General features: G+C 59.5%; 1 protein-coding gene and 1 long non-coding RNA gene across 9 annotated transcripts in view; both read right to left on the reverse strand.

The window, feature by feature from the left end:
* Positions 1–378: 378 nt before the first annotated feature.
* The window catches only part of VPS9D1 (VPS9 domain containing 1), a 13,782-nt gene continuing 4,378 nt past the window's right edge, over positions 379–9,782 (reverse strand). For 2 of the 8 annotated variants that reach the window (XM_032284763.1, XM_032284764.1), the window contains exons 3-16: positions 9,567–9,659; positions 9,299–9,461; positions 5,469–5,580; positions 5,338–5,400; positions 4,915–4,967; positions 4,719–4,806; positions 4,354–4,439; positions 3,603–4,033; positions 3,339–3,453; positions 2,692–2,824; positions 2,164–2,374; positions 1,755–1,854; positions 1,336–1,440; positions 379–889 (exon numbers count right to left, since the gene is read on the reverse strand). In XM_032284763.1, coding sequence (XP_032140654.1) covers positions 793–889; positions 1,336–1,440; positions 1,755–1,854; positions 2,164–2,374; positions 2,692–2,824; positions 3,339–3,453; positions 3,603–4,033; positions 4,354–4,439; positions 4,719–4,806; positions 4,915–4,967; positions 5,338–5,400; positions 5,469–5,580; positions 9,299–9,461; positions 9,567–9,659 — 1,850 coding nt within the window. In that variant the 3' untranslated portion in view covers positions 379–792. Of the gene's footprint in view, positions 890–1,335; positions 1,441–1,754; positions 1,855–2,163; positions 2,375–2,691; positions 2,825–3,338; positions 3,454–3,602; positions 4,034–4,353; positions 4,440–4,718; positions 4,807–4,914; positions 4,968–5,337; positions 5,401–5,468; positions 5,581–9,298; positions 9,462–9,566; positions 9,660–9,782 lie in introns of those variants that run through there. The other 6 variants (XR_004270682.1, XM_032284766.1, XM_032284767.1 and 3 more) reach the window with 6 other exon arrangements.
* LOC116555798 lies at positions 7,665–8,110 on the reverse strand. The gene is made up of 2 exons (XR_004270683.1): positions 8,062–8,110; positions 7,665–7,755 (listed from the first exon to the last, which is right to left on the reverse strand). It is a non-coding gene; the product is annotated as an uncharacterized LOC116555798 (long non-coding RNA).

The raw sequence follows: 9,782 nt of genomic DNA on the forward strand, positions 1-9,782 counted from the left end.
CACGGAGCAGGATAGCAGTGACCTTTTTATTTTAGGCTGGGTGGGTGGCTGCATGGGGGCATGTAACCATTGGACGGCTGACCCCTGGGCTGCACAGACCTGGAGCAGATGCCCAGGGTGGGAGTTGGCCAGGAGTCCCGGAATGTTCACTGCCCACTGCCAGGGTGAGCAAGGGCAGGGAATGTCCTGGGCCGAGAGTCCCAGACCCCCCCAGGGATGACCCTGCCAATCAGCAAAGAGCTCAGCCTCATACCAGCTGCGCCTCAGGCCCCACCAGCCGTTGCTCCTGACTCAGACAAGAAACTGCTTCATGGGGTTACAACTCCCCTTTCTAGGGGCCGGAGGGAAGAGAAACTGGACTGCTGCCTCCACTGCTGGCTGGCTCATGGTGCCCTCTTTCCTGATGCCTCCCAGGAGCTGCCCCAGTGAAGGGCAGAGCAGGACCCAGCCAGACGCTCAAGGCTGAGCCTGCACCCACTGGAGCCTGCGGCTTCCCTTCTCAGAGCCTGTGACGCCTGCACAGGAGAGCAGGGCTGGGTTCCTCCTGGAGCTGCTTCAGACCCATCCTGTTGGGGCAGAGGTGCCAACCCCAAGCTCCAGGGTTAGATGTAGGGCGAGGAAGGGGCAAGAGCTGGAGAGCACACAGCATGGACCAGCTCCCCCGCGCCCTCGCGCCGTGTGCAGAGCAGTGTGGGGCTCCAGGGCTGTCCTCGGTAGGCCCCGTGGCTCTAGGTGCAGGAGGTACGGCCCTGGGAGGCAAGGCCAGGCCCTGCCAGAGCCCTGGGTCTGGCTCTACTGCTTGGCCAGGCCTCCCCGGGGCAGCAGCTCCACATAGCTCAGGGCACTCTGCAGTGATGTCAGGCAGTAACCCTCCTCTCCAATCAGGTACCTGCACGGACGGCAGCAGGCATCACCCGGCCTCCAGAAGGCAGTGTCTGCCTTCCCAGTGCAGGGCCTGGGTGGTGCGGGTGCGCAGGTGGGGCTGTCAGGGTGGCTGGGCTGCAGGAGGCCTTTCCCACCCCCTCTGTGCTTGTCCTTGGACCGCAGAGCCAGGGATGGCCCTCGATCCCCTGACCATCCCCTCCCCAGGCAGACACTGCTCAGGGGGCGGCCCCCAGCTCCTGCTGTGGGAGAGGCTGGGCTAAGCGAAGGGCCACGGGGCATGAGGCAGCAGGCACACTGCACAGGGGCACCCGTGGGGGCTGCCTGAAGGCGGCATGGCTGTAACGAAGTAACTGCCCTCACCAGCCGCCACTGATAACCACCCTTCGGGCTGAGGGACAAGGTCCCCACTCTTCCCACAGAGGCCCCCACCCTTCCCCCACCGGGTTCTACCCCTCGTGGATGAACTCCTCCAGGGCCGCGCACTCCGACACCAGCTGAGGGAGGCCGCTCCTCAGCACCACGAAGGAGAGGATGGGCAGCAGGTCGTCAGCACCACTGTGGGAAGGGCACAGCAGCCGTGACCGTGGGCCGGGCCTCTTGCTCCGCAAACCCAGCGGCTGTGCAGCCGTCCGGGCCGCAGTCTCTGTGCCTCTTGCCCAGTGGTCCAGGAAGCCACCTGGGAGTGGCAAGGCTGTGCCTCAATGGGAGCTTCTGCTCTGCTGAGCAAGGGCTGGGCCCATACTCAGGGCTTTCCTGCTGCTACAGCCCAGCTGCGGCACGAGGCTAAGGGTCGGGAAGACAGCCCCTCTGACGCCCCGTGCTTTTCCAGGGCCCTCCTCCCCGGCCACACTCGGCCTCCTGGGACTCACATGGCTGCTGCAGCGATGGGCGGCAGTCCAGCCTGCGACGTGGTCTCCGAGGTGGGGCAGTAGTCTTCTGCGCAGACACAGATGACCCGCAGGGTCCGAACTGCACCGCAGACATGTGGCTTCAGGGGCAGTTGGGGATGCCACAGGGGGACCCAGCAGGGATGGGAAAGCGAACCCAGGCCGCTGCCCCACCTGGCAGCTGAGCCCCCCTTCACACCCTGCCCACGTACCCCCCCCACCCCCCACCCCCACTTCCTGATGTGCAGGGCTGGGAAGAGCTGCCGTGACCCTGGGGATATTGCTCTGACTCCACTTTTGTCCTGGTCCCATCCACCCCGCATGTGACAAGCTCAGTGGTGAAGACACAAGCTCCAGGTCACCCACCGGGATGGGAGCCTGCCTCTCGGACCTGCTAACCTATGCACTCCAGCTTCTTTTGGGGGCAGCTCTCCAGGATCAGCAGTCCAAGCTCCTGGGCCGCAGCGCAGTAGGGGTAGGTCCCCTTGGCCTCCGGGTCCTTGGGGAGGAGCTTGGTGGGGATGCCGATGGCGGTGGGGGGTGCATTCCTGTAGAGCTCCATGCTCCTGCTCAGAGCGGCCTCCCGGGCTCGGTGCACACTCCTGGGGCAGGGAGAGGCCAGGCTAAGCTGCCCCAGGGATCCTGCCCTGAGGACAGAGGCAGGGCTGTGGCTGGAGGTCCCTGGAGCTCTCCTGGAGAAAACTGGCTATGTATCCCAAGCAGAAAGCCTCCATGTTCCCAAGCCCCCAGGCATGGGAGGTGGGCACAGCCCTACCTGCAAACTGGAAGTCCCTGAGGATGGCCTCGGGGTGAAGCACAGGCCAGGGCAGCAAACACGAGTCTTGGGGACTGAGTAGAGGAGGCCGTGCCAGGGGTACTGGGCGGGCAGACGCCAGGCCACGTGGGAGTGGGCCTGTACCTGTACAGGGCCAGCAGCAGAGGCCACAGCGGGGAGAAGAAGGGCTCCTCTATGCACGCTAGGCAGCGGTCCTTGGAGGCAGCTGTGTTGAGGCCTTCGAAGGCCAGAAGGGTCAGCGAGAGCAGCCTGTCTGCTGGGAACAGAGCCGGGGACATCCACACAGGCCCCTCCCCTGCTGGGTCAAGTGGCTCGAAGCCATGGGGCCTCCTCTGCTGAGCAAGCTCTCTGAGGAGCAGGGCAACCCGCAGCGTCCAGGAGCAGTGGGGTGGCCCTGTCTGGTCCTCTTTCCAGCAGCTTCAAGCCTCCTGCACCCACCCCTGAGGCTCCTGGGCCCAGGGCAGGGAGTCTGGCAGCAGAAACTGTCACCTACAGCTACTGCCTGCTTCGGCCAGTGGCCTGAGAAGAGAATGGAGGACAAGCCCTTTCTCGAAAGGGCCTTTACCCAAAACTGCAGGAACCAGGGTAGACTTTAGAATCAGCCCCCTGTGGGTGGGGGCCCTGATCAAGGTCGTGTGTGTGGGCGGCACAGCCAGAATGGGGCCTTGGGCTGCTGGCCTCCCTCACTGGTTCTGAGAGAACCCTAGGCCAGGCGTGGTGGCTCACACCTGTAATGCCAGCACTTTGGGAGGCCGAGGCGGGGGGATCACCTGAGGTCAAGAGTTTGAGGCCAGCCTGGCCAAGGTGGTGAAACCCCGTCTCTACTGCTCCATTTACAAACTGAGAAGGGCTGAGGCATGGGGCCATCACCACCTGCAGGCTGGGCTGGGTGGACACGAGTCTGATCAGAGGCTCTGACCGACAGGCCTTTCCCCAAATAGAAGCTTGAGATGGACCAACAAGCAGGGGTGATGAGCCGCAGCCCCTCCGGCAGTGAGGGCTGAGGGGCCCGGGACGTGGAGGCCTGGCCTCACCGATGGCATTGTGGATGTCCTCCACCGCGCTCTTCAGCTGCTGCAGCTGCGGCTCGGGCTGCCCCCCATGGCCCCGGCCCCGGCCCTGCGGCTCAGACGTCCTCAGAAACTGCTCCAGGTCCTCGAATGAGCTGTCCTTGTCCGGCAGGCCAGACGTGATGTCCCCCACAGGTGAGGGAGGCCCCGCGGCGCGGGGGTGGAGTGAGGGCGTGGGGGGGCTGTCCTGGGGCTGCGGGGCTGTGCTGGGCTCGCTCGGGGACAGCATGCAGTGGAGGCTCTGCGAGGGCCGCAGCCGCCGGCTTCCAGGGTTGGGGGTCGGGGGACAGCAGCCCGGGGCTGGTGCGGCCGCCCTGCTCACCGCGGGGTACAGGGTGCTGTACACCGCGCACTGCAGCCGCCTCAGGAGCTGCGCAATCGGGTGGTCAGGGAGGCTGCGGGAGAGGAGGGCGTGAGAACGCGGCCAGCCTCGGCCTCCCGCCGCCGTGCCGCCCTCCCGGGGGCCCCCACCAGTCTACAGCGGAGCCGCGCTACACCCGGTTTAGAGACGTGACTCGCGTCACCTCCTGACAGTGAATGGTCTGCAGAGGCTGTAGAAGCTGAGGAAACGTCCTCAGCGCGAAGGGACCTGTGGTGTCCATGTGGCTGGGGCACGGGGTCCCTGGGGCAGGGCGGCAGCCTCCTCCTTGTCAGTCCAGCCCCTCCCCGGCACCCAGCCCACACAGGGGCTCAGTGGTGCCCGAGGCCCAGCTACCTGAGCAGGTGTGACAGCAGGCTGGTCACCAGCGACAGGTCCCCCGGGCTTCTCTTGAGCTTGGCCTTCCAGTGCTTCGGCCAGTCCTGCGGAACAGGGGGCCTTGGAGGGAAGCACATGGGTCCCCACGACCAGACATGCCCCATCTCCCACCAGTGCCTGCCCCAAGAGACTGTGGGAGACGGTCCTGGGGTGCAGGAGACCCAGCACCAGCAGGCCGCGCAACCCACCCCCACCAGAGGGAGACCTTACTTGAAGCCTGGCCCCAACCCCTCACCGGGTCTCTCCCATGCGGCCCTGGCCCCGCCCGCCTCACTGGGACCCTCCTGCAAATCCTGGACCCTGTTGGCTGGCGGGGGACGCACGTGGTCCTGCTCGTACTCCAGGATGGCTGCGTAAAGTGCCCGCTGCTCCCGCTCCTCCGGTGTCAGGGCAACCTGGCTGCAAAACCTCCTGGGGAAGAAGGCGCACGGTGGATCCCGGGGCCTGGGCCGGGGCCAGGGTTGGGGACGGGGTTGGGCCGGGCTGTCTCTGCAGCGGGGGACCGGGAAGGAGTCGCACCTGTTGGCGGCCTCCTGGAGCCGCAACCGGCGCTCCTCCATCTTCCTCTGGAGCTGGGTGCAGAGTCAAGGGGACGCACGTTGGATCTGAGCGGGCTTTCAGCTCCCACCCCCGCCCCACACCTGCAACCACACCCCGAGCCGCCAGGACGTCCCAGGGACCCCCTCAGTGAGGGGCAGTCCCCAGGGAAGGCTTCTGGGGCAGAAGGCAGCCTGTGCTGAAGGCAGGAGGGCAGAGCCAGAGGGCCCGGGGAATAGGGGCGGGGACCTTCCCCAGAGGCCATCCCTCTGCAAAGCAGGAGGCCCCTCAGCCCTGTACCCCGACCCTGGAACCTCCGCTACCCTTGCTACCCTATTCTCTGCCTTTGGCTCATGGCCACACTGAGTTCTCCCCAGAGACCACCAGGGTGGTCAGAAAGGGTGCTGTCTCCTCCCGCGCTTTGGCGATCACCAGGTTCTCCATCATCTGCCGCTGTAGAGAGAGGGTCTGGGAGAGGAAGGAGGGAGTAAGGCCGGCTCCCCTGCACCGCCAGGCCCTCCCTAGGCCTCACTCACCAGGGATGTCTTCTGCATAGCCTGGCTGGGGTCTAGCCGGGCCATCCGGGCCTCATACGCAGCCTTCAGCTTCTGATTCTGCAGGGAGGCTTCCTCCAACGGCGTCAGCTCTCTGGAAATGTGATGAACTGCTGTCTAGACCCCAGGAAGCCCAGCAGTGTTCTGGCTACAAAAGGAGCTTCTCTCATCCTCCCTGTTGGCCCCGAAGCCAGGAGGTGAGGAGGAGGAGGAGGGGAGGTGGTGGTGGTAATGGGGGCAGGCAGGGAGCCATCTGGGGTGGGCTGCAGCACCTGCCTGTTCTTGCCTGCCCTGCCAGTACAGTGATTTTGGCCGGGCACAGTGGCTCCCTCTTATAATCCCAGCACTTTGGGAAGCCGAGGCGGGCAGAGCACCTGAGGTCAGGAGTTTGAGACCAGCCTGGCCAACATGGTGAAACCCCATCTCTACTAAAAACATAAAAATTACCTGGGCATGGTGCTGCACACCTGTAATCCCAGCTACTTGGGAGGCTGAGGCAGAAATGCTTGAACCTGGGGGGGCAAGGTTGCCGTGAGCTAAGATCCAGCCACTGCACTCAAGCCTGGGCAATAGAGGGAGATTCCATCTCAAAAAAACAAAAAGCACAGGTTTTGGTATTGCCAGGACTTTTGACTTTTCAAGAGAAGTTGCACCACTGGACTTTCATGGAGATTAGTTACGTGTGTTCAACAAAACATGAATCTTGTCAAAGCAAAAGCTTGTGCAACCCAAGGGCTGGAAGACTTTGAATCCAGCCCAACACAAATTCCTAAACTTTCTTAAACCATCACTGAGGGTGCGGTGGCTCACGGCTGTAACCCCAGCTCTTTGGGAGGCCAAGGCAGGTGGATCACGAAGTCAGGAGATCAAGACCATCCTGGCTAACACAGTGAAACCCCTTCTCTACCAAAAATACATAACAGCCAGCCGTGGTGGCACACGCCTGTAGTCCTAGCTACTTGGGAGGCTGAGGCGGGAGAATCGCTTGAACCCAGGAAGTGGAAGTTAAGGTTTTTTTGGTTTGAGACCAAGTCTCACTCTGTCACCCAGGTTGGAGTGCAGTGGTCTGGTCTTGACTCACTGCAACCTCCACCTCCTGGGTTCAAGTGATTCTCCCGCCTCAGCCTTCCAAGTAGCTAGGACTACAGGCGTGTGCCACCACACCCAACTAATTTTTTGTATTTTTAGAGAGACAGGGTTTCAACATGTTGGCCAGGCTGGTCTCAAACTCCTGACCTCATAATCTGCCTGCCTAGGCCTCCCAAAGTGCTGGGATTACAGGTTTGACCCACCGTGCTTGGCATTTGCAATTTTTTAAAAGCTTATCAGCTATCATTACTGTTAATATATTTTATGTGTGGTCCAAGACAATTCTTCTTCCAGCGTGGCCCAAGGAAGCCAAAAGATTAGACACCCCTGCTTTAAAGGCACTATATGGGTCAAATAGCCAGATGAGTTTCTGACTCATGAAAGGAAGAAGTGTACTGTCTCCTTTAAGCAGTGGCCAACAGCCACTCCACCTTGAAAGCATTGGTCCCTCTTACCTTCCGACTGTCAGGGACAATGGAGGGTGGCGGTGGGGACAGGAGGAGGAAAGACAGCCTTACAGCTGGCCATCCTGCCTCAAAGCCGCGCTTGCCAAAACGGGGTGACTGGAATCCAAGCCCAGCCACCGCAGGGACATGAGTGGGCCCTTCTTTTCTATCCCACTTGGGATTCACTGGGCTTTTTGCATTCGTGTCTCTGTGCCTTTCATCAGTTCTAGACAACTGTCTGCCATTCTAACTTCCTTTTTTTTTGATACGGAGTCTTGCTCTGTCGCCCAAGCTAGAGTGCAATGGCGTGATCCTGGTTCACTGCAACCTCCACCTCCTGGATTCAAGCAATTCTCTGCTTCAGCCTCCTGAGTAGCTGGAATTACAGGCCCCCACCACCACACCTGGCTAATTTTTGTGTTTTTAGTAGAGACGGGGTTTCACCATCTTGGCCAAGCTGGTCTTGAACTCCTGACTTCGAGATTCACCCGCCTTGGCCTCCCAAAGTGCTGGGATTACAGGCGTGAGCCACCGCGCCTGGCCCTGCCATTCTACCTTCTAATAATGCCTCTCTCCCATTTTCTTTCTGTTCTTTCTGGAACTCCAGTGAACGCATTAGGCTTTGCATCTCTTGCTTTCTGTCTTTGTTTTTGTAATTCATTGCAGGTATCTTTTAACCTTTTTTCCAATACATGAATTTGTTCTTCAGCTGTGTCTTCTCTGCTGTTAAGAACCTGTTTGCAGCCGGGCGCGGTGGCTCAAGCCTGTAATCCCAGCACTTTGGGAGGCCGAGGCGGGTGGATCACGAGGTCAAGAGATCGAGACCATCCTGGTCAACATGGTGAAACCCCGTCTCTACTAAAAATACAAAACATTAGCTGGGCATGGTGGCGCGTGCCTGTAATCCCAGCTACTCGGGAGGCTGAGGCAGGAGAATTGCCTGAACCCCGGAGGCGGAGGTTGCGGTGAGCCGAGATCGCGCCATTGCACTCCAGCCTGGGTAACAAGAGCGAAACTCCATCTCAAAAAAAAAAAAGAACCTGTTTGCTCACTTTTGTGTGTATGTAAGGATTTGTACGTACATTTACAACATATATATATTTTTGAGACAGTCTCGTGCTATTGCACAGGATGGAGTGCAGTGGTACAATCTCGGCTCACTGCAACCTCCAATTCCCGGGTTCAAGCAATTCTCTTGCCTCAGCCTCCATGCCCGGCTCATTTTGCATTTTTAGTAGAGATGGGGTTTTACCATGTTGGTCAGGCTGGTCTTTAACTCCTGACCTCATGATCTGCCCGCTTTGGCCTCCCATAGTTCTGGTATTACAGGTGTGAGTCACGGAGCCCGGCCCATATATACATATAATTTATTCTTGTTTCCAGCTAAAATTATTCATTTATTTATTCATTTTTTGAGACAGAGTTTCTCTCTCGTTGCTCAGGCTGGAGTGCAATCGCATGATCTCAGCTCACCGCAATCTCCACCTCCCGGGTTGCGATTCTCCTGCCTTAGCCTTCCCAGTAGCTGGGATTACAGGTATGTGCCACCATGCCTGGCTAATGTTGTAATTTTTGTAAAGATGGGGTTTCTCCATGTTGGTCAGGCTAGTCTCGAACTCCTGACCTCAGGTGATCCACCTGCCTTGGCCTTCGGAAGTGCTGGGATTATAGACGTGAGTCACTGCGCCCAGCCTTTTTTCTTTTCTATATATATATTTTTTAATTGAGAAAGGGTCTCATTTTGTTGCCCAGGCTGGAATGCAGTGGCTCAGTCATGGCTCACTGGACCCTCACCCTGCCAAGCCCAAACGAGCCTGCCACAGCAGCCTCCCTAGTAGCTGGGACTACAGGGGCACGCCACTATGCCTATTTTTTTTTCTTTCTTTTTTTTGAGACTCAGTCTCACTCTGTTGACCACGCTGAAGTGCAGTGGTGCAATCTCAGCTCACTGCAACCTCCGCCTCCTGGGTTCAGGCAATTCTCTGCCTCAGCCTCCTGAGTAGCTGGAATTACAGACGACTGCCACCACGACCAGCTAATTTTCATATTTTTAGTGGAGATGGGGTTTCACCATCTTGCCTAGGCTGGTCTTGAACTCTTGACCTTGTGACCCACCCATCTCAGCCTCCCACAGCGCTGGGATTACAGGTATGAGCACCTCACCTGGCCCCCATTTGCTTTTGTCAGGCAAGAGCATATTCCCGTGATCAGCTCATCTTCCTCAGCCTCAAAAACCCAATCCCATCCTCAGCCTAGCTCCCATCTTGCCCATCTTACTTCTTAGAGCTTTGTGACTCTGCCCCCTGAAGCTTCTGGAAGATCTCGGGCGGAAGAAAAGGAGAGAGCTTCCCTCCTTCGTCTGAATACACACGTCGGTGTCGGCCGGCAGGCTGGGGGTTGGGAGCAGCCGCAGGCATGGCTGGCTTCAGGCATGTTTTCCCTGCAAGCCATTGATCGGCAGGGGTCAGCAGGTGGGCCCACACCCCACAAAGGGGATGCAGGTTTGGGGTGACCCAGGAGCGCCGCGCCTACTGCAGGGACCCACCAAGCTTGGCGGCTGTCGACTGGGCCCTCTCCAGACACTGCTGTGCTAGCTTCAGCATCTTGGAGGTATCGGGGGGCATGGTTTCCCCAGCTTCTGGGGAAGGGACAAGAAAGCTGGTCACAGTTGGCTCTATTACTGTTACCTGTTGCTGAGATAAAATGAGGCGAAGGAAAAGCCAGGTAAGCCCACTGCCCCCCTACCTCCACTAACCCCAGG

Source organism: Sapajus apella, unplaced genomic scaffold (assembly GCF_009761245.1).
Source record: "Sapajus apella isolate SASKATOON/1434 unplaced genomic scaffold, GSC_monkey_1.0 scaffold15, whole genome shotgun sequence".
Classification (NCBI taxonomy): domain Eukaryota; kingdom Metazoa; phylum Chordata; class Mammalia; order Primates; family Cebidae; genus Sapajus; species Sapajus apella.